The sequence below is a fragment of the Phyllobates terribilis genome, unplaced genomic scaffold (genome assembly GCF_046119375.1).
Source record: "Phyllobates terribilis strain yellow unplaced genomic scaffold, ASM4611937v1 Scaffold_12__6_contigs__length_324123572, whole genome shotgun sequence".
Classification (NCBI taxonomy): domain Eukaryota; kingdom Metazoa; phylum Chordata; class Amphibia; order Anura; family Dendrobatidae; genus Phyllobates; species Phyllobates terribilis.
In genome coordinates this window covers 231,482,557-231,506,967 of record NW_027362772.1, presented here as the reverse complement: position 1 = coordinate 231,506,967, position 24,411 = coordinate 231,482,557, and the positions used below count along the sequence as shown (strand labels likewise).

At 40.1% G+C, this 24,411-nt stretch overlaps 1 protein-coding gene across 11 annotated transcripts in view; it reads left to right on the top strand.

Annotated features, from left to right (window-relative positions):
* KCNAB2 (potassium voltage-gated channel subfamily A regulatory beta subunit 2) overlaps positions 1 to 24,411 on the top strand; it is a 222,852-nt gene that overhangs the window by 181,061 nt on the left and 17,380 nt on the right. For 7 of the 11 annotated variants that reach the window (XM_073656716.1, XM_073656712.1, XM_073656719.1 and 4 more), the window contains 6 exons: positions 3,039 to 3,083; positions 3,774 to 3,818; positions 3,901 to 3,944; positions 6,012 to 6,098; positions 8,267 to 8,311; positions 19,039 to 19,124. In XM_073656716.1, coding sequence (XP_073512817.1) covers positions 3,039 to 3,083; positions 3,774 to 3,818; positions 3,901 to 3,944; positions 6,012 to 6,098; positions 8,267 to 8,311; positions 19,039 to 19,124 — 352 coding nt within the window. The remainder of the gene's footprint in view (positions 1 to 3,038; positions 3,084 to 3,773; positions 3,819 to 3,900; positions 3,945 to 6,011; positions 6,099 to 8,266; positions 8,312 to 19,038; positions 19,125 to 24,411) is intronic. The other 4 variants (XM_073656718.1, XM_073656717.1, XM_073656721.1 and 1 more) reach the window with 1 other exon arrangement.

The window sequence follows — 24,411 nt, the reverse complement described above, 5'->3', positions numbered from 1 at the left end:
AATGAAAATTGATGGTGCTCCTGGGTTCCAGCGGTATACAAGGACTTACAGCAGGTGAAATAAGTATTGAACATGTAACCAATTTTCTTAGTAAATGTTTGTCTAAAGGTGCTATTGGCATGAAATTCTCACCAGATGTCAGTAACAACCCATCCAATCCACACAGGCAAAGAAATCAAACCATAGATGTCTTTGTTGATGATGAAGCTTCAAGATGCCTCCTATATGGAGAAACTAGTCGCAGGCATTGCTCAGGTGTGATTTTGGCCCATTCTTACACAGAAACGCTCTTCACGTCCTGAAGGTCCCGTGAGCTTCTTCTATGAACTCTGAGCTTTACTCCGTCCATAAATTTTCTATTGGATTCAGGTCCGGTGATTGGCTTGGCCATTCTAGCAGCCTTATTTTCTTTCTCTGAAATCAATTGAGAGTTTCCTTGCCTGTGTGTTTGGGATCATTGTCTTGCTGAAATGTCTACCCTCATTTCATCTTCATCTTCCTGGTAGATGGCAGCAGATTTTTATCAAGAATGTCTCGATACGTTTTTCCATTCATCCTTCCTTCAGTGACTTGAAGTTTGCCAGTGCTGTATGCAGAAAAACAGTCCCACACCATGATGTTCCCATCCTCAAACTTCACTGTTGGTATGGTGTTTTTGGGGTGATATGAAGTGCATTTTGGCCTGCAAACACAGCGTGTGTTATGGCGTCCAAAGAGTTCAATTTCTTTTTCATCTGGCTAGATTCTATATTCCCAGTATTTCACAGGCTTGTCTAAATGTTGCTGAGCAAACTTTAAACGCACTTGAACATTCTTTTTGTTCAGGAATAGTGGGCGTGCATACAGGCTATGGAGGTTGAGTGCATTTTTTGTAGTTTTCTTTGAAACAATTGTACCTGCTGATTCCAGATCTTTCTGTTGCTCTCCACAGCTGCTCCTTGGCTCTTGGACAACTCTTCTTATAATATTTTTCACTCCTCTGTCTGAAATCTTGCGGGGAGCATCTGCTTGTGGCTGGTTCATGGTGAAATTATGTTCTTTCATCTTCAGGGTTATGGCCCCAACAGTGCTCATTGGAACCTTCATTAGGTTAGAAATTCTTCTGTAAAAAATGCCATCAGTATGTTTTGCAACAATAAGGTTGTGAAGGTCTTGAGAAAGCTCACTGGTCTTACCCATCATGAGATGTTTCTTGGTTTGCACCTTAGTAATGAGACACCTTTTTATAGGCCATCAGTCTACCCAGCTGATATTATTTGTCACTAAGTGGCAGGATTGCTCTCTAATTACTGATAGATTTCAGTTGGTGTCATGACTTTCCAGGGCTTTTTTCACCTCTCTTTCTTCACCAGTTCAATACTGTTTCCTTGTGTCATTTCTCATTTTTACACACAACTTAATCAGATTTCAGATTGTGTCATGACTTTCCATGGCTTTTTGCACCTTTTTTTTCACGAGTTCAATACTTTACTATGTCATTTCTCATTATTACACATGACTTAATTTATGGACGTTTATGGTTTGATTTCTTTGCCTGTGTGGATTGGATGGGTTGTTACTGACATCTGTTGAGAATTTAATGTCAATAGCACCTTTAGAAATATATTTGCTTAGAAAATTGGTGACGTGTTCAATACTGATTTCACCCAATGTATGACCACTGCCTTTAACAGCTGATCGGCCGGGGTGCCTGGGTGTCACATGGACACCCACACCAATCAAATATTGATTACATATACCATGGATAGGCCATCAATAAAAAAGTAGTAGCAAGACTCTATAATAATCTGTCATCACTATTACACAATGGAAAAAAATAGAAATATCTGCAGATTTACTCTTGAACACTTGTCCCGATATCTGCACATCTCCTGCTCTGTTCGCTTGATTTACACCACAATTTCCTGTTTGAAGTAAAGTTTAGGCGTAGGCTGGAGATTACGATCTTTAATTCCCTCTTGTTCTGGCTCATCTGTACATATTGTCCTGAATTGCGTATATCCCCTTTGTGTACGATCTGTCTTCTCACTGTCTCTACGGTAGTTACATTTCCAGCTTGGCTACATTTAGAGAGTATAACACAATGTAGATTATTTTCCTCCGTTTCTGCTAAATTACTGTATTCAAATTACAGCCATTTCCCTTTTCAGACACAGGCGTCTGTCTGTCCATGCTTCCGTCCGTCTCCTATCTATCGAATTTCTAGCTGACTGTCTTTCTATACTTTTTATGTACAGTATGTATCAACATATTTACAGATGATTTAGTAAATAATTGAATTCCCAATTTTTTTAAAGCTCCGTTTAAAAATAGATGACACGCTGAATCCATCCATTTTCTTCAGATCCATTTTCCAGGCCTAAAAAAAGTTTATAGTCATGTGAATAAGGCTTAATTTTTTTCCCTGTGTGTCAAACTGTGTGAAGCTAGTAACACCCAGTTAAAGGAAATGTCTCACTGGGTTAAAAGTGTCTAGTTTTTGCTTTTATATTTTTCTAGCTGCCCCGCTGAGTAAGCCCTTATTTGTTTCTTTTAAATCCGCCACACGGTTCCAGAGATATGAGCTTTTTTATTTAGTGCATTTTTTTTTTTTGTCTTTATGAAAGGGGTGTGGCTCACAGATTCTCTAGGGGCGTGTCTTCAGGTTGCTCTGCATAATCACTCTGTGAGCCACACCCCCTCGTAAAGACCACAGCAAGTAGCACTAAATAAAAAGGTCCATAACTCTGCAACCGTAAGGTGGATTTAAAAGAAATAAAAAGCGACATACTCAGAGGGGCAGCAGGAATAAAATAGGAACAAAAATTGGACGCTTGTTGTCTTACATAAATGAACACTGTACAGGACATTTAATCGTACATTTCCAGGAGGAATAACAGAGGAACAGTACAACACACAGATCTAGAAAAAGAATCTCCAGAATTGTTAGTTTAAGGGCAATACAAGTATATATTAAAACAGACATGTCCGTAGAGCCAGTTTTATTTGTCCTTTCCAAATACTTAAGCTTTCTTAATATTATTACTTCTCATTTTCAGGGCTGAAGTTGTATTAGGAAATATCATCAAGAAGAAAGGTTGGAGGTAATTATTTGGCCGGGTGATAAATCTTTCATGTGGTGAACAGTTTCATCTACATCCTCTTTGCTCAGGAGAGAAAAAGAGCGCCATAAATAATTAACGCAGTAAAATCGTGCAGCTTCATTTCTTGATATCTTGTTGTCAGTTATGAAACTCAATTGACCTCTGGTATTTAGAAAGACGTGCTGTATTTTATAGTGACAGGAGGAATATTTTATATGTATGCAGGGAGTTATATAGGATAATGTAGATAATGAATATCATTGTTTATATAAAGAGATCACCATATTTCAAAATTAATTTGTAATTTTCGGTTCAGCTTGTCACTTGCTTTTGTGTCCTATTTTTTTTATATTTTTATTAATTATTAGAATTAACACGGTTATCACAGTTATTTTTTTTAAATAACTAAGTATGTCAGCTACCACTAGAGGGAGCTTAATGCATAATTTTTCATTATATGTACAGTAAACTACAAGCTCCCCCTAGTGGTGGCAGCTGGTAGACAGAATTTTATCAATTACTTCTGTAGAGGATGTGGATCTCTGTGCTAAAATCAAGCTCAGATCATTATGAAAATTAATGAGCTTTTCTGTTAATATGTATCTACAGGCTAGCAAGATGGAAAAATAATAGTTATAATATATTTGTACATCTTGGTTGCAAATAATAATATTTTTTTAATCCTATTAGGCGGTCCAGTTTGGTTATTACAACCAAAATCTTTTGGGGAGGAAAGTGAGTAATTCTTCATTTTGCATTATTATTTGCCTGTTTTCCAGACCCAATGATGTACATAACCATTGTCCTTCTATTGTAGGGCAGAAACTGAAAGAGGCTTATCCAGAAAACATATAATTGAAGGTACAACGTACACTCCTGTTATTAGTGCCAAAGCTTGTAACTATAGTAAGAAATGGTGTTATCTGGTGTATTATCCCTCTAGTATGAGGACGCTAATGCTGGCCATACACAAACAGGGACATTTCTCATAGGATTCAGGCTTAGGTCAGGGGGATCAACCCTCCCAATCCATTTATTTGGGCATGTCGGTCATAGGAAGCTGAATATAATGATACCTTGATTTCTGCAATCCATTGTCTTGTTCCAGAGAAATCCACATTGTTCTTAATATGTAAATGAGCTGTTAAGATCTATGGGCGGGACACATATCTGCATGAGAATCTGCCTTCAGAGCTTATTTTAAATATGTGAGACATGTAATGACTGACAGTCTGCTTTCCTGACCTACATGTCTCACACTGGTAACACCACCTTTCATTTACAGTAAGCTATAGAGGCAGATGATCAGGGAGACCTATGTCCAGCCCATAGATCTTAACAGCTCATTTACATATTAGGAAATATGTGGATTTTTCTGGAATAAGACATTGGATCGCCGATATCAAGGTATCATTTAAGAAAAAGGAAACTAAGTATTCAAAAAATTGCTTCTTAAATGCTATGTTTGATGAATACTTAGACAAGATGCAATAAAGCTAAGCGACCATAAAAAAATGTTTTTCTAATGATACACTCTTAGTCAGTTCCTTTGGGATGGTGTTTTAGGGGAGGCTACTCATTTGTTATTTGAAAGAAATATTGTAAAGAAAAAAAAAACAAGACCTCTATATGTAACGTGCTATATATAATTTGTAATGCAAACATAAGATATTTAATGTTTTTTTTTACTTAAAGGGGTGTCTCACAAAGACATCTCTATTTATATGCTCTTATATGGACATCAAAAAGTGAAGTGTAGAGTTGAACAAAAAGATCTGCAGGACCCATGGGCATGTTCTTAGTCCATGCCTGCTGAACAATGGCCCTGCCAAACCCCCTATCCCTGGCGTGACGTGTGTGTATGCAGCCGCAAGGATGACGTTGTGTCGGGCCTACTAATCAGAAGAGCCATCGGGGATGCTGGTAGGTCGAAGGAGATTTGCAGGTCTGTGGTTCCGCAGCCTAGGGTCCTGAGAATCTTTTTGCTCAACTCTCCTGGAGAACTGTTCTGTAAGATCCAATCCAGTTGTGAGAAACTTAAGCCACCATCCTTGTATTATGTCCGTACTACTATGTACTACATTTGCAGTGGCCACTGTAATGCATAGCTGGCTGTGACTTTCCTTGGCCAAATGATTATGCATCCTAAACTTAAAGTGGTTGTTCAGGCTTTGGGTACAAGTCTGCAATCACCCTGTGTGACTGCAGCCTTGTGAATCCTCGCAGTGTGCAAGCTGTCTGGAATTCTCTGGAAGAATGCAATTTGCATAAATGCTGTCACATGTCGACTAGACGTGCGCGGCCTTGCTCAATACAATTTGAATTGAGCGATTCCGCATACGTCTAGTTGGAATGTGGCTGGAAGTATGATCACATGACTGCTTGCTCCCAGTGCTGTCACAAGAGAATCACACTGTGAGGATTCACAAATCTGCAGTCACATAGAGTGTCTGCAGACTTGAGCCCCAACCCTGGACAACCCCTTTTAAAGGAAAGTTTAGACACTTTTTTATTAATGACATGGATTCAGAAGATGCTATATCATTTTTCCTCCACCTAGAATAGGGATAGCCACACACATTTTGCCTTTTATGAAATTAAAAAGAAACCATTTTCTTGTTTGTTTTTTCATCTAGAACCAGCGCTGCAATAGTATGATCTGTTATAATAGGGGATGACATACCACGCAGTCAGCGTTCATGAATTACACTTGTGGGCTAGTGGGGCAGGTCCTCCTTTTCTAATCTCATACTTTCCCTTTAACTCTATTTATTTTATATATTTTTTAACAGAATAATTTAGAACAAATTTAAAGAAAAAAGATACAAAAAAAAAAGTTCATTGACCTGTACTAGGTGAACTTTGACTGTAGATTCCTCTGATGTGGAATATATCATTTTTGTTTCTTACTTTTCTTTTAACATTCAGGTTTAAAGGCTTCTTTAGATAGACTCCAGCTAGAATATGTGGATGTTGTGTTCGCTAACCGACCCGACCCTAACACACCGATGGAAGGTAAGCTCCGACACGTTAGCGAATTGTACAGTGCCTACTACGTATAATATATTTTTCATCTTGTTCAATATCACATCCAGATTAAAAAAAAAAAATTAGCTAAAGACGTTGTCGGACTTGGAAAATATAGCTTTATATTTTTATTATTTACTTATTTAAGGATTCTTTTTTTAGGGGGGGTGGCGGTTGGGGTTACACATATTTGATCACTTATGTGGTATTAATAAAAGTGATTAAGGTTTCATCAAAAATATAACTTCAATATTATTTCAGTACAATCTTTGGTTGAAGGACTATTTTGTTTTGGGAAATAGCACTTTTTTTTAACTCATTTCAAATGTTTTGTGAGCTGCTTACAGTTTCTTGGGTAGAACGTTCATGTTAAAGTGAACCTGACAGCTGATCCTCGGGAAGCATGTATCAGGCACTGGCTGTATGATCTCAGCCAGGCATGTTTGACTCTGAGACATTGCGGCTTTTCAGAGAAAAACATACCTTAGAAGCCGCCGGGGACTGAGCCGTACTAGAGACTAGTCAGATAGGCGGGTCCTTGCGGCTTCTCCCCTCCCGCTATCCTGGATTGACAGGTCTACCCATATACGCGCATATAGACAGAGACCTGTCAATCCAGGGTAGTGGGCGGGGACAAGCCTCCAGGACCCGCCTATCTGACTAGTCTCTAGTACGGCTCAGTCCCCGGTAGCTTCTAAAGTTTGTGTTAAAGTGGATTGGGTAGCATGTATCCACTGTCAGGTTCTCTTTAATCAGAACCTTTATTGATTTCAAATTTTAATTCCATAGCAATAGTTTGTTTTGAACAACTTTGTGTTTTTTTTTTTTGTGGTAGTGTTTTTGTTAAAGGGGCCCTCCAAGACTACAATATTGATGCCCTATCCTTACGATAAGCCATCAATATCAGATTGGTGGGAGGGAGGGTTGAATTCCTGGCACCCATGCTAGTCAACTGGCTGAAGGGGCTGTAGCGTTGCATCGCATTTATTGCTTACCAGGCATTGTTCTGTATTTTTAGTAATGGTTATGCCTGAAATTGCCTTTTAGGTGAAAGTAGTGGGCACAGCTACAGCCTGGTACCGGAGCTGGAAAAGCCGGTCTTTTTTGGAGCTCCTCAGCCCCTTCAGTTAAATGATTAGCTATTGGTGGCCTATCCCATCAATATCGTAATCTTAAAAATCCCTTTAAAGAAGTTGCCCACTACTTTTTCATTGATGTCCTATGCGTAGGATGGGGCACCAATATTTGATCGGCCAGGGTCCCGCACCCGGCACTCCCGCCGATTAGCTGTTATCGGTGGCGGCAGTCGGCCGGAAGTACTTACTTGCTGAGCTTGGCCGCCTAGCTGTAGTGGCTGCCGCGGGGTACTGCACATCCGCCTCCTATTCAATTCAATGGGAGGCAGATGTGTAGTACCCCGTGTTGGGGTACAGATAGGGCATCAGTGAAAAAGTAGTGGACAACGTCTTTAATTTAGAACTCTAAAAAAATAAATCTGTAGATTTTTGTTTCTAATTTTTCTTTTTTTAGAATATTTGATACATTTTATTCAAAGGTGAAGTTATTACAGTAGCTAAAAATATCAGATTTCAGTTTTCTTTATTCGTTTTGTGTTTTTAGATTTTGCTGTATACTTTTTCATTTTTGTTAGAACTCTGTAAATTTTTAATTATTTAAAATATGCCAAAATGATTCACCAGTTATCCTATAATTTATTGCCTACAATACCACATATGTTTGCAAAGAGTTTAATGTTTCAGGTGGATTGAACTATTGGGGCGTTTTACACTTTTGTTGCCTTGTTGTTTCTTATGTTTTATGCTCACATTTCACCCAGTTTTTAATATATTCATGTGTTTTTCAGTTTGTTTGTTTTTAAACCACTAATTTATTCTAAAACTGCTCATACTCCTTTACAATTAAGCTGCAAAAAGTGGAGGGAAATCAATGGGTGTCATTCGAAGTAATTCCCCGTAGTAATTTAAAAAATAAAATTTTAGATTATTTTTTTTTTTTTACAATGTTGTATTCACACAACAGAAAAGTTTTTGTCTCCATCGGATGATAATTTTGAAGTCCTGTGCCCTTTTGTCAAACAATGTCATGAACTTTCAGCTGTAAACTCTGGTCTTTCTAAATCTTTCTTTCATTACCAGGAGACCCATTTAGTTCTTCCAAGTCGAGAACATTCATCATAGAAGGTACACAGTACCCACAATCTCCATATTGAATTCCGTGTCCAAAAGGCATTTTATGGGACAGATAATCTCTTTTTATCTTTACCATACAAGTGTTTCCTCCCCAAGTCCCCAAGGGAACAAAATATCCATAAAATGCATAAAAATACCCTTTAAGAACATCTTGCAAGTAAAAATCCAATATTTTTTTTTCTGATCCCTTTAATTGTCCCTTACCCTGTTGTGCCCTGATTTGTGTACCATATCATTACACTTGTTACTAGGATTTTTTTTTTCATTTTTTTTGCATGGTATATTCTGGTTGGTGTCTCATTTAGAGCTGTTTATCTGCATCATTGGTGTTTTGTTTGGATTGTTCTTCTTTTTTTTTTGTTTGTTTGTTGCTTTACGTTCCGGGAGCACATTACCGTTGCTGGGACTTCTGTAATGTGAGGAGAATACTCAGTACTTCAAGAAATAAAGAATTGTAATATTTTCTTGAAGTGGAGATCAGTTCTACATCTGGGCAGTAAAAAAATATATATATATGCATTTGTGATTTTTTTTTTTTTCTTTATAGTTTTGGTAAATTATACAGGAATCTAATAAAATATAAAAATTCTGAATTTTAAGTTTCTATTATCAGCAGGAAATTATTATTATTATTTTTTTTACTTTTTCCTATGCCCAGTTGTAGTATCTGTTGGTTTTGCTTGTGTGATTGATCGATTTGATACCCAATAGTGTAATGCTCAATTATGCATCGGTGCACTTTTAGGGACCTTTTTTCTTCCCGTTTGCAAAAATGCTTGTTTTCTAGATCGCATGGTCCTATCTCATGCTTTGAGCGGATGATTTGCTTCTCTTAGCATGGGCTTATATTGAAAAAAAAAAAAAAAGAAAGAAAAAAGGTTTGCATGATGGAGACAGTTAAAGCATTATTCCCCTAAAGTGTTTCTAAAGTCTCACAATTGTTGAGATCCAAATTGTAGACATTTGTGTAAAATTAACAGATGTTGAATTTTTTTTGTTAAGTTATCATTGACCAATTTCCTATGTTAAAAAAAAATCTTTTTTTTCTGTTGTGTAAAATTATTATTTTTTGCCTCTACTTTTAGAAACACTTAAAAAGTCACAATTGCACTGTGCAGTTTGCGTTGCAAGCACTGCAGTGGGGACTCTGCCCTGTAGACAGTTTGTCCTCATGCTTCCATAAGGCCTTTTGTGACATATCTCACATTCTTACATGTAACATACACTGGTCAGGGTAACTCACCTTAGTCTAAATTAACATAGTTTTGGAAAACTCAGCTTAAGTCATGGTGTCATTCTTCATTTAAGCCAGTGATCTTCAACCTTGTGGCTCTTGAGTTCGTTGCGCAAGGTGGGAGTTTTGCAACAGCTTGGAGAGCCAAATATAAGGGATCTGTAAGCTTAAGGCATGGAGTCCAAAAATTCTGTTGTCCCTGTGATAATCTAAGTCAGTGTTTCCCCAAACTGCAGTCCTCACGGGCCCAAACACATCATGTTTGAAGGATTTCCTCAGTATTGTACAGGTGAGAGAACCTGGGGCAATTTCTGATGCCTTGATACTTCCACCACCTGTGCATCATCAAGGCATCAGAAATTGTCCAGGTTCTCTCACCTGTACAATACTGAGGAAATCCTTCAAATATGATGTATTGGGGCCCGTGAGGACTGCAGTCTGGGAAACACTGGTCTAAGTTATAATTTTTTGTACTTTGTTATGTTAGAAACTGATATGTTTTTCGATAAAGGCACCATTTACTTTATATTTTTTTTTCTGATATTCTACCACTAAATTTACTTATCGACAAATTTCCTATCCATGACATGTGAGATCAACCTCCCCAAATCGAACATCACATAGATCTGTTAAATGTGAATCCATTGACATATTTATACCTTCTATCTGGTGTTGCATTCCCAACAAAGTAGCGTTTCATTCATGTAAATGATGGGTTTAGTGCTGTGGTTTTGACAGAGCACTTAACAAGCCTCTGCCTCCCTTGATTATTTCCCCACCTAACAACAGCCTCTTTAGCTTGATTGATAGTTCACTGTCTGGGTGATGTCAGGTGTCAGGCAAGGAAATGAGAAAGTGAGCTACCAATAGAGCCAAAGAGGCTAGTGCTAGGCGGAGAAATAAGCTTTAGAAGGCAAAGGCTAGTTAAGTGCTCTGTCACACCCAGAGCACTTAGTGCCCAATTTCCATATAGATGAGAACTCTAAATTTCTCTAGTATGCAGCAACAGAGTGACGATATAAAGGTGTCGATGGAGCTTCATTTCAAAGACCTGCATGCCCATATATGCTGTTTGGGTGGATTGATCTTACAGACAGATTCCATTTAAGCTTTTGATGGCTAATGAAATTAGGGCATAATTAGTGGCCTTTAAGTGGTTGGCACAGTATCTCTCACCCAGTCTGATATCAAGTGTGGAGTGCTGGCCCTGCTGAGACAACCATCAAAAATTGTACGAGGGTTCTATTAAATAGATCAGAAGCCATGTACGATAGTCACTGAGACTTAGATGGTTGCCTCAATGCAGTGCCATCTCACCATGGTTGATGTCAAATTGATTGAGAGAGTTTGCCTGCATAACTCTTTCTACCTATGTAAATTTTTGAAATTTTCTTCTGGACCAGCTGTAGGTCTCCTGACCCAAACTCAACAGCCTTATATCTGCCAATGACGCTGTTGTGTTCAGGTCACGAGACAACCTGTAAACAGACCGTGAAACTTGGACTCATGAAGCAATCCTAACCCCGATACCATTAAGGTAGAGAAGTCTTGTTCCAGTAAAGTAGACTGGAATTTTTGTTCATAATGGTGGATCACTTTCTATAGCTGTATTTTTGGTACTGATTCAAAATGAAGGCACCTTAAGCCCATTGATCACATGCCGTGTAAGTCTGAAATATTGGATACTGGTCAGATCTGGTCGAATGTGAAGTCCAGTTACCCAAATCGAGACATGAAAATCCCTGCAGTTATTGTGTCCTGTCAGGTTGGTGCCACATCACATAACTCTACGTTGCATAACTTTATGAAGTGCAAAAACCAAAGTAGTAACAACTTTAGCCCGTGCAAACTTCACGCCAGCAGTCATCATCCTGAAGTTTGAATGTTTTGGAGGATCAAACCCAACTTGTTATTTGGGCAACTCTATCATTAACCACTACCCTAACTCGAGTACTGGCTTTGCCATAAATGCTTAAATCGTAACCGTTGTTTTAATTTTTATTTTATAAATTAATAGTACACGTGAATATAAGCAACCTTGTAATATATTTTATTAGACAAATCTGCTTTTTTCTCTGCCAAAATTGATCCGTCATTATCAAAATTCTCAACTTTGGGGTAAAAATCTGTATTCAATGAAGACAGACTTTCCCAATACTGAAATAGGAGATGGCAGCTGCTACTGATGAGATTCTGTGTATATAGGAGGGGGAAAGAGGAGGGTGACAACTGAGACCTGGGTGTCACTGCCAGGAGCGGTGCCTGCACCACGCCCAGCTGTTTAACCCCATGAATGCTGCGATCAATAGCGGTAGCATTTGGGAGGCTAGGAGAGCGAGGGGGCTCCCTCTCCCATCCGATCGGCACCCCCGCGACTTCATCGTGAGGGCCCGATTGCCAGATACGGCAAGCCTGTTAGACCTTGCCAGAGTCATGGTCTAAGAGGCTTCTGTCAGTCTAATACTGACCGGTATAATGCATTGCAGTGCTGGAGCATTGCAATGCATTATATCAGCGATCAGACCAATAAAAGTTAAAGTCCCATACAGGCACTAAGTAAAAAAAAAATTGTAAAAATATTTAAAAAAAATATCACAAAATAAATGAAAGAATGAAAATAATATTATACCCATAAATACGTATATATTTATGTGGGGGGAAAAAAAGTACACATATTTGGAATCTCCGCTCGAGGAACGACCCGACCGATAACTAGTTAACCCCTTCAGTGAGCACCTTAAAAAAATGTGGCAAAAACTATGCTTTTTCATCATACTGCCGAGCAAAAAGTGTAATAAAACACGATCAAAAAATCTAATGGAAATAAAAATAATATTGCTCAAAACGTCATCTTGTCCCTCAAAAAATAAGCCGCCATACTACTCCATCAGCGGAGAAATAAAAAAGCTATAGCTCTCAGAACATAGCAATGCAAAAACAATTATTTTTTTCTATAAAAGTTTTTATCATGTAAAAGCAGCAAAGCATAAAAAATAAAAATGATATAAATGTGCTATCGCTGTAATCGTACTGATCTGAAGAATAACGCTGCCTGATCACTTTTACCACACTGTGAATAGCATTAAAAAAAAATCCTCAAACAAATCCTGAATTGCTGGTTTTTGTTCTTTCTGCTTCCCAAAAAATAGAAAGCGATCAAAAAAATGTTATGTGCTTGAATATGGTACCAATTAAAACGTCAACTTGTCCCGCAAGAAACATGCCCTACATGACTTTCTGCAGAAAGATAGAAAAATTATAGCTCTTAAAATATGGCGATGCAAAAATTAATTTTTGCAAAAAAAGCGTCTTTTAGTGTGTGACTGCAGCCAAAACATAAAAACCCAATATAGCTCTGGTATCGCTGTAATTGCACCGACCTGAAGAATAAAGTCGTCTAATCACTTATACCGCACCATGAATGGAATAAAAAATAAATAAAACTAATTCTTCACATTCTGTTGATTTGTTTATTCTGCCTCACAAAGATCGCAGTACAGTGAGGCTCACATTTATCCTGCGCTGAGCGCTTACATCAGGGTTTCCATGTAAATCTCTGAAATACGTGATTCAGACGGAAACCCCGGCGGAAGATTCCCTATAATGAGGCAGATGGAGGCACTGTTGACCCCGTCTGACCTGTGATCCGTCGGTGTCCGTCTTTTTAGGCGTGTATAAAAGTGCAGTCGGCCACAGTTTTGTTCACTTCTGAACTGAAGGACACCTCTGAACAGAGACCAGACGGAGTCCAGACTAACTCTGCTGCCTCATTATAGTGAATGGATCCCTTAGGGGTTTCATCTGAATTACGTCATTCAGAGATTTAGATGGAAACCCCAATGTAAGTGCTCAGCGTAGAGCGCAGGATAAATGTGATGTAAAATTTTCCCAATAAAAGCTTCAACTCAGTCTATAAAAAAGCTATTTCCCATTCAGGTCCGTCATCTGTCAATGGAAATATAGGGGCTCCCATGTTACTCGTAGCACAAAGGCTCTGGAGAAGCACTATGGCTCCTCGCCCCCAAAAGAAATACAGCGAATTCTGCGGAAATACAAATGCCCCTCTCCTGTCTGAGCTTCAGTGTGCCTAAACCACAGCTAGCATCCAAATGTTTGGCATTTCTATAGCTATAAGAGCCCGCTTAATATACTGAGTGCGTGTCTCCAAAAGCATGAGCTGGTGACAACGTACTGGGCACTACAACATACTGGGCACTACAATGACAGATTCTCAGTCAGCAACATCCACTGCTGTTTGTTTCTGGGAAACACCCATGAAGTCAAAATTGTCACTACACCTGTAGATAAATTCCCAGAGTGTTGTAATTTCCGAAATGGGGTCACTTGATGGGGGATTCTGCTCTTCTGGCACTTTGCAAACTCCATATACAGAGATCCTAACTATTCTACGATAATTTGTTCTGCTAGAGTCAAATAGCGCTCCATTCCTTCCGAGTCTCTCCGTGTGGCTAAGCAGTACTGTACAGCCATATATGGGGTACTGTCACGTTTAGCAGAAATTGTGGGACAAATTTCGGTGCCCTTTTAATCCATTTCCCCGTCTGAGAATGTAAAATCGGGGGCTGAAACAAAATTTTTGTGATACAAATGTAATTATTTTTTCTTCACCACCCAATGGTATAAAATTCTGTGACACGCCTGTCTTGTCAATATGATCAGTACAACTGTAGATGAATTCATTGAGATATTTAGTTTGTAAAATGAGGTCACTTATGGGGCGGTTCTGCAAACGTGACATGGCACCCTCAATCCATTCCAGCAAAATCTGAACTCCAATATGATGCTTCTTCCCTTCTGAGTTTTGCACTGTGCCTCAAAAGTAGTTTTTCACCACATATGGGGTATTGCCGAACTCAGAAGAAATTGCGTAACAAATTGCATGGTCCATTTTCTCCTATTATCCCTTTTGAAAATTGAAAACTTGGGGCCAAAGCATCATTTTAGTGGCAAAATGGTAATGTTACAATGGCTCAGCCCAATGTTATACAATTCTGTGATTCGCCTGAGGGTTGAAAATGCTCACTACACCTTTAGATGAATTCCTCAAGAAGTGTAGTTTTCAAAATGGGGTCATTTGTGGGGGTTTCTGCTGTTTTGGCATGTGACATGGTATCCGTAATTTATTCCAGCCAAAATTGTGCTCCAGAATTCAATTGGCGCTCCTTCCCCTTCGAGCCCTGCAGTGTGCCCAAACAATAATTTTACACCTCATATGGGGTATCTGCGTACTCGGGAGAAATTACACAACAGATTTTGGGGCCATTTTCTCCTCTTAGCCTTGTGAAGATGAAAAATTTGGGACTGAACAACATTTTTTTGGGCAAAATGTATTTTTTTCATTTTCACGGCTCAACGTTATAAAATTCAGTGAAGCACCTGCAGGTTTAAGGTGCTCACCACACATCTAGATAAATTCCTTGAGGGGTGTAGTTGCCAAAATAGGGTCACTTGTGGTTCACTTGGTTTCCACTGATTAGGCACATCAGGGGCTCTGCAAATGCGATATGGTGTCCACTATCTATTCCAGACAATTTTGTTCTCCAAAAGTTGAATGGTGCCCCATCCCTTCCAAGCCCTGCCATACCCCCTAACATTAGTTTTGCACGACATATGGGGTATCGGTGTACTCAGGAGAAATTACACAAGAAATTGCACTGTCCCTTTTCTCCTCTTAACTTTATGAAAATGCAAAATTTGGGGCTAAACCAATATTTTTGTGGGAATAAGTAAAATTTTCACTTTTTTCCTTCGACGTTGCTTTAATTCCTGTGAAGCCCCTAAAGGGTTAACAAACGTCTTGAATATGGTTTTGAGGGGCGCAGTTTTTAAAATGGTGTCGCTTTTGAATATTTTCTGTCACATAGGCCCCTCAAAGTCACTTCAAATGGGATGTGGTCCCTAAAAAATTGTTTTTGTAAATTTTGGTGGACAAAACTAGAAATTGCTGATAAAATTTTAACCCTTCTAACTTCCTAACAGAAAAAAAATGGTTTAAAAAAATTATGCTGCTGTGAAGTAGACATGTGGGAAATGTTATTTATTAACTATTTTGTGTGATATAACTATCTGGTTTAAAGACATAAAAAGTTAGAAAATTGCAACATTTTCAATAATTTTTTTATCACATTTTCGATATTTTCATAAATAAACGCAAAGCATAGCAACCAAAATTTACCACTAACATGATGTACAATGTGTCACAAAAAAAAAAAAAAAACAATCCCAGAATCACTGGGATATGTTGAAGCGTTCCATAGTTATTACCCAATAAAGTGACATTGGTCTGGAAGGGGAAAACAGGCTGGGGGTGTGAAGGGGTTAAGGATAATGCACCTAAAGGTCTCCATATACTTCATGTAGTTTTATGCCTTTCTGCTCCGTTTTCCACACCCTGGCACCAGCTTTTTAGAATCCTTTACTCTCGTCTTACCACATTTCTCATTACATTTTGTGCTGGGCTGCAAGCCAGCAGTGAGCGCCGACCTGTAACTCCGCCTAAACCTCTCCCACTTATTGTGTCACACAGCCCCAGGACCATCTCCTGTACAGAACACTCTAGGGAATAGAAGTAATGCACAAAGCACCAGAACACCAGCCCTGACAATATAGATTATCCCCTACTCCCCTTCACTGACTGATAGTATAGATAGGTGGGTTGGGATGTATGGGATAGAATGCATAGACAATTAGATTAGGTAGATGATGGAGAAAGCGATATGAATGTATTCGTATAATAGGAGTACTGCAGAGTGTGTACATGTAGATGCACCCTGCTGTATAGAGATACGAAGGAGAGTTGTGTCTGCAGCATGCACAGAAAAAGTGAGTTCTGCTGAATGGCACCTTGGCCTCCCACACAGCAGGCCACGCCCACTTGTCAGTTTTCACAGCCTGATTTTGACATAGCATAACAGGAAGCCAGGAGATTCTCAGCCAGAGATTGTGACCAGAAGAGCAGCTCAGATTACAGAACAATCATGAACGGGACAAGTAGAGTAGTGGCCTACATATTTCATGGGCAAAACGAAAAGTGTATTCTGATCTTAAATTGTCTTCTATAAAGTTCTACTATAGAGCTATGAGTCTTCCTTTATTAAATTTCCCCAGAATATAAAGCACATAGGGAGCCCCTATGAGGTTCACCTAAAAGGTTTTGGGACTCTTTCAGATTAGTGCATACAGTCCAGATTCTAGAATGGACCCTCAGACCCCCGTGGTGCATTAAATTCTATTCCTTTTCACCGCAGAAGTCTATGTTTACTTGTGCCCCAGGAATGAGACATCTGAAATACCGACTTGGATACAGTATCCCCATCTGAATTTGGGCCCAGTTGAAAAAGAGACAGTCTTTTTGAAAAATATATTTTTGTTTATCGTGGCATTCAGAGGCAAGCTATGTTTCTGAAGTTTGATGAAAATATTAAAGGGGAATCTGTCACCAGCTTTTTGCTACCTCATCTGAGAGCAGCATAATGTAGTGACAGCGACCCCGATTCCAGTGATGTATCACTTAGTATACTGGGTACAGCAGTTGTGATACTATCAGAGTTCTTAGATAGAGCAGAGCTGAGAAAGTTAACCCCACCCACAGCACAGCTAACCCCGCCCACACCACAGCTTTCTGTGTATATTGACAGTGAGCTGTTAATCATTGCTGGGGGCAGAGTTGGACAAGGGAGCTGTAAACCAGGCGGTGATTATTTCCTGCTGATTAAACATTCATTGTATTTTAACAGCAGCACACAGCTTAATAAGTGACACATCGTTGCAATCAGTATCTCAAAACCTTATGCTGTCCTCTGATTTTATAGCAAATTTTAAGAACCATGACTGCGTATTCTGGAGTATAAGATGTTTTTAAATGTCTTTTAATATTCAGACAGAACTTCACATTCTTCTCATACCACCAATGTAAACTAACACATTAATAACATCAGATCGAAAATTTGAACTTATTTATTTTTTTCAAACATGTCTTGATTTCCATCTACAAATTAATAACTGTCCGACATTTTAAAGAGTAGCTGACATGTCAGTGAAATTTTGTTTTGCATGGGCCCGGGTACTAAGACCCCAACCAATCACCAAGCCAAAGGTGGAAAAGTGCTTAGCCGGGCGCTGTTTCCTACAAACCTATAGATTTCTGTGGTCCCATACACAACCAACCCCCATCTGTCTAGGACAGCCGAGCAGAGTTCATCACAGCCGAAGGGGATCAGAACATATTTGGTCACTTCTACCCCTTTGTGTCAGTGATTGGTGGGGTATTTGCCTTGCAGCAATTGATCCAATTTTTTATAAAATTTTAAAATATATCCTTTAATATTGACTTAATAAAATAATGAATTACATTTTCTGCAGGGTTAGATTTCAGTCAAACCCACAGTAAAGTATATACAATTTATTTCCTTCGATGGTAAGAGTTATTCTTAGGGGCTGAGAGCTGCAAATCAGTGAAGATTTTTAAGAAAAAAAAAGATTTTGGCCACAAAAAGATTTCTGTATATACAGGAAACTGAGACAACATTATGATTTTGAGAATAACCCATTAATTTTGCATATATATTTTCTAGTATCTTATGGCTTATTAAAAAAAAAATAATATATAGAAAGAAATAAAATATGGAAAAAATAAGTTTGCATAACTAATATTATTATATATTAACTAATCTATTTTTAGACCGTTTTTATTAATTTTTTTTCAAAATGATTTTTTTTCTATTTTTGTTTATCCTCTTTTAATATATCTTTAGTTGACTGTACTTTTATCCTTAATAGGAATTAGAGTGAAATATTTTAAACATGCATTGTCACTTTCTGTCTAGACTTTGACAGCTCGCTCTACAAATGAATTTATAATACTCAATTTGTAATATCGTACAACAGTATGTCTGGACATGAAATGTAATGAAGTGCTATATTTTATGCATTACATCATTGTGGGCAGCTGCGGACAGACGACTATTTTTTTTTTTTTTAGCTGGACCCTCGAGTGTAATTCTGCTACTTCTTATGAGTTTCACATAGCCATGTAATGTTCTTCTAAAAACACAATACCACTCGGTCTCAACAGTCCAAGATTTGGGGATCCCATCCCACTGAGTAAAGAACTTCTGCGATCAATAACGCACCTTAGTCTTAGAAACTACAAATTATTCATGTTGATTATAGCACAGAAATTAGTTTCTTTCCAGATTTCTTGGAAACGTTCTTGTGTTTCTCTTTACTGTATTCATCTTTCTCAAGGAAAGGTGACGTCTATTAAACTTTTTTGGGACCTGCATTTACCGCAAGTGAATGAATAAATGGACGTGAATGATTTCCACTGCTTGCAAGATGTCCTTGCAGCATTCTTTCCCTTTTCGGTGTTGTAGATTTAGCTTCCTGCATGGTATGAGTTGTCTTTTTAGGTCTTAATGGAGACTTTACTTCCTCCTTCTTCCCTCCATTACTTTCTCCACAGAGACGGTCCGAGCCATGACCCATGTGATCAACCAAGGGATGGCCATGTATTGGGGGACGTCACGTTGGAGCTCTATGGAAATAATGGTAATATGTTCTTTTTCAATTCCATTGTTTTTTATCACATTGTACATTAGTGTTCCTATTTACTAACTGTCCCCAAACATTTAATGAAATTAAGGCAACATATGCACACTTTGTAGTGGAATAAATCTTAATCTAAAATCTATAGTGGTTTTCTCAATATGACAACCCCTTTTTTTAAATTAAAAGGGCTTGTGTATTTTTAAAATATTTTTGGCAATGCTGGGGATTTTTTAGACTCTTAATTTCCTATTGTTTAAGGAAACAACACATGTCCATAGCCACAATGGTCTCATCCTCACCCTATCTTTTGTTTGGAAGCATCTAATGAGCGTTTGCAAGGTCCTTGTGAAGCAGGGTCAGCTGTTACATTTTTATTGGTGGTTCCTGTGTTATCAGCGGTGTATAGAGGAGTTCCTTGTCATTATAATCCTGTCTCTGCTGATAAGGAGCCTGCAGAAAATTCTTCCTGAAAGGACGGGAAGTCAAAAAGAAATCCCCCGTGGTTAGTGTGAATATTGCAAGATTGCTAATTTTTATTTTTTAAATCGCGCTCGGAATTTAAAAAAATATATAAATTGTCAAACTTTTTTAGAAAAATACTTATGACACAAAAGTAGGTATTTTTTCAAAGATAGCTTCCCCTTAAATCTATATACCCAAAGTAGAATATATGGAAAGTAATTGTCTTCTGAGATTACCTGTGAATAGTTTCTGGAAGAGAGGTGTTGTAATAATTGTGTTTTCTCATAGTAGATAGTAATTGTGTTTAGATCGGTTTTCCTCAATCGTCCATGATTTCAGATTTTTGCTCAGTCGGATGAGAATCTTAGTCTTGTTGGCAGTAGAATGGCCGACCAACTGCCTGGTACATCCTGGGTGATATTACTCTCTTCTACCCATTAGATAGGTTTCCAGGAAATGTCTAGTATGTATTGGTAATTTAATCCCTATGTGAGCCGAAGGTCTGACGCAATAACTAGGCCCATAGAGCTTGTTCCCCGCCTTTGGAGAACCCAAGGTGGTGCCTCTTACTATGGTCTTCAGAACCTTCCATTCTGCTGCTTATGGTTTTCTATAGCTGACGCATGGAAGTGTGCTTGATTTTTGTTTTAAACTTGTTTTTTGACCAAGGATTTCTCTTTAATTATAACTAGTGTTGAGCATTCCGATACCGCGAATATCGGCCGATACCCGATATTACAGTATCGGAGTTCCGATACTGAGTTCCGATACTTTTAGAATATCGGATACCGGAATCGGAAGTTCCCATAATGCCTGCGCTCTGCAGTGTCTCTGAAGGAGCTGCGATCCAGCGTGGGAGAATTCTCCTGATTGTTTAAAAGCCGGCGGGTGGTAAAAAGCCGCCGGCTTTTAAACAATCACACAGCCCCATACTGCTTCCCCGAAGCCTCCCACCCCAATCCTCCGCTCCCCCCATCCCGATCGTAAGTTAGGACCGGGCGGGGAGCACAGCACCAGGGAGCGGGGAGAGAAGGCCACGGGCGGGGAAGACGGCAGTGAAAAGACTTCACCGCGGCTTTCCCGTTCTGTGCTGCACTCTCCCGCCGGTTATTTCAAACGAACAGCTGAGGTATCAGGTGATGCCGATCAGCTGTTCATTTGAAGTAGCCGCGGTGCCCTCAGAGGGTTCATGTGAGTTCATGCTTGACTGCATTGCATGAACTCACATGAACTTTCCCACGGCCGCACAGGTCATCCTCACCTCCCAGACCATCAGCCCGTCATGATTAGTGTGTGCGGGTGTCTGTGCGATGTCTGCGGGTGTGTGCGTGCAGGCAGACATAGGCCGATGTGACACTACTACTCCCATCGGCCTATGTCTGTCCCCCGTCCACTCGTGCCAGCAGGATCAGCTCGACGGGAGCAGTAGTTCCCATCAGCCTGATCCTGCTATTTAAACTGCCCCTTATGTTATTTTTGCCCCTATACATCTTTTATTTTTTTAGGCCCCCATATATATTTGTTTTTGGTCCCCAATAATTTTTAAATACATTTCATTGGTGGCCAGTGGTTACCTAAAATAAATTAGTTCATACATTACCTGTCCCCGCCGATCGCCACCTAAAATAAAGTAAAAAATAAAAAACTACACCTATACTCACCTGGACACCTAATTCCCCGAAGCCATCGATCTCCTGTAATAAAATATAAAATAATAAACCACAACCTTATCCTTACCCCTCCGTAGTAGTCCACGAGTGTCCCACGATGATCTCCAGTTTAGAGCAGCCACATAAAATGTGACCGCTCTGAAGAGCTGCCGCCGCTAGAATGACGGGGCCGTAAAGCAGCCCCGTCATTGCATAAGCGGGTTCGCCGGAGTTCAGGGAGCGCTGCTCCGGTTAGCTCCTTTACAGCCCTGCTGTACCGTGAGAAATTCCCACAGTACAGCAGTGCCGTAAAGGAGGTCTCCGGAGCTGTGCTGACTGAATGCACTCCGGTGACCTCAGTCAGTGGCTCCCGCTGCCGGGAGCGGACGTGTTCCCGGCAGTGTGAGCTTACAGCAGCCATGCACAGCTGTCACCATCTCCAGATGTGACAGCTGTGCATGGGAGATAAGCGCAGGAACGTGGACAGGTAACTATTTTTTTTTAGTAAACTAAGAATTCAATAAAATGGTGTGTTTTATTTCAAATTAATTATTTTTTTCTGGGTGTAGTGTGTGTTTTTTCTTTTTAACACTTTGTAGGTTAGTAATGGGGGTGTCTTATAGACGCCCATCATTACTAACCTGGGCTTCATGGCAGCTGGCGCTGACATGAACCCCAGCCCTATTACCCCCTGCCACCGCATCAGGGCAGTGTGGAAGAGCGAGGCTAAGTGCCAGAATTGGCGCTTCCTATGGATGCCTAGCCTGTCTGCCTAGCCTTTGCTAGCTATTAAAATAGGGGGGATCCCACGTCATTTTTTTGGGGGGGTCCCCCATTTTAATAGTAAAGGCTAGGTATTCAGCTGGGGGCTGATATTAGTAGCCTGGGAAGCTCCATGGGTATTACCCCCTTCCTAGGCTTCAAACATCTGCCCCAGCCGTCTGCTTAACCTCCGCTAGAGACTAAAATTAATGGGGATCCCACGCCAATTTTTTTTTAATAAATCCTTTATTTTAACACTAAATGACACTTGAGAGGTTAATAAAGATGCCGTCCCTAAATTATTATTTATTTTTTAATTAATTTTTCCCAAAAATTTTGACGTGGGCTTCGCCATATTTTTGTATGCCAGCAGGTACAGCAGGCAGGAACGGGCTGCACCCAACTCCCAGCTGCCTATTTGTACCTGGCCAGACACAACAATATAGGGAAGCCCTTTTTTTTATTATTATTATTTCATGAATTTCATGAAATAATAAAAAAAAAAAAATACGTGGGGCTTCGCCCTATTTTTGTGTCCAGCCAGGTACAACTAAGCAGCTGGGGGCTGGAATCCACAGCGCAGGGTGACCCAAGCTCTGTGGACCCCCCTGCTGCGAACTGCAGTCCGCAGCCACCCCAGAAAATATCGCGTTCATAGAAGCGCCATCTTCTGGCGCTGTATCCAGCTCATCCAGGGCCCTGGTGCGGTGGCTCACTGGGTAATAAAGGGGTTAGGGCCAGCTTTGTATTATCCGCTGGCCCTAAGCCCGAAATTCATGGGGTCACACCAATATTAGGCTATGTGCCCACGATGCAGAAATAAAGCAGAAATTTTCCTGACCATTTCCGAATCTCCTTGCCACAAAAACGCATACGGATTCTATGTGCGTTTTTGAAGCATTTTTGAAGACAAAGTTAGTAAAGAAAAAAAAAAAAAAAAGGCCAATTTGATGTCATTTCCTAGTCCAACCCCTAATCAATGTATAAAAAAAAAGTGGGCTCACGCGTATTTTTAAGTAAAAGAGGGAAAGCTGGGGGCTGATTTAATAGTCTGGGAAGTAGCCAAGGATCATGGCCCCCTCCCTTGCTATTAATATCAGTCCGCAGCAGTTAGCTTAGGCTTTACAGCCCATTCTACAGGTGGGACCCCCCCCCCCCCGGAAAAAAAATAAATAACAGGGTACCCCTATAAATTGGAGCCAGCAAAGGCTAGGCGGACAGCTGCGACCTGATATTAATAGCCTAGAAAGGGGCCATGGTTATAGGTCCCCTCCCAGGCTATAAAATCAGCCCTCAGCCGCCCCAGATTTGGCACATCCTATTTGTGCGCCAAATCTGGCGCTTAGCCTCGCTCTTCCACGCTGCCCTGGTGCGGTGGCAGGGGGTAATAGTGGTGGGGTTCATGTCAGCGCCAGCTGCCATGAAGCCCAGGTTAGTAATGATGGCGTCTATTAGACACCCCCATTACTAATCTACAAAGTGTTAGAAAGAAAAAACACACACTACACCCAGAAAAAAATAATTAATTTGAAATAAAACACACCATTTTATTTAATTCTTAGTTTACTAAAAAACTAAAAAAAAATAGTTACCTGTCCACGTTCCTGCGCTGATCTCTCATGCACAGCTGTCACATCTGGAGATGTGACCGCTGTCATTGCTGCTGTAAGCTCACACTGCCGGGAACACGTCCGCTCCCGGCAGCGTGAGCCCCTGACTGAGGTCACCGGAGTGCATTCAGTCAGCACAGCTCCCGAGACCTCCTTTACGGCACTGCTGTACCGTGGGAATTTCTCACGGTACAGCAGGGCTGTAAAGGAGCTAACCGGAGCAGCGCTCCCTGAACTCCGGCGAACCCGCTTATGCAATGACGGGGCTGCTTTACGGCCCCGTCATTCTAGCGGCGGCAGCGGTTCAGAGCGGTCACATTTTATGTGGCTGCTCTAAACTGGAGATCATCATGGGACACTCGTGGACTACTACGGAGGGGTAAGGATAAGGTTGTGGTTTATTATTTTATATTTTATTACAGGAGATCGATGGCTTCGGGGAATTAGGTGTCTAGGTGAGTATAGGTGTAGTTTTTTATTTTTTACTTTATTTTAGGTGGCGATCGGCGGGGACAGGTAATGTATGAACTAATTTATTTTAGGTAACCACTGGCCACCAATGAAATGTATTTAAATTTTATTGAGGACCAAAAACAAATATATATGGGGGCCTAAAAAAATAAAAGATGTATGGGGGCAAAAATAACACATGGGGCAGTTTAAATAGCAGGATCAGGCTGATGGGAACTACTGCTCCCATCGAGCTGATCCTGCTGGCACGAGTGGACGGGGGACAGACATAGGCCGATGGGAGTAGTAGTGTCACATCGGCCTATGTCTGCCTGCACGCACACACCCGCAGAC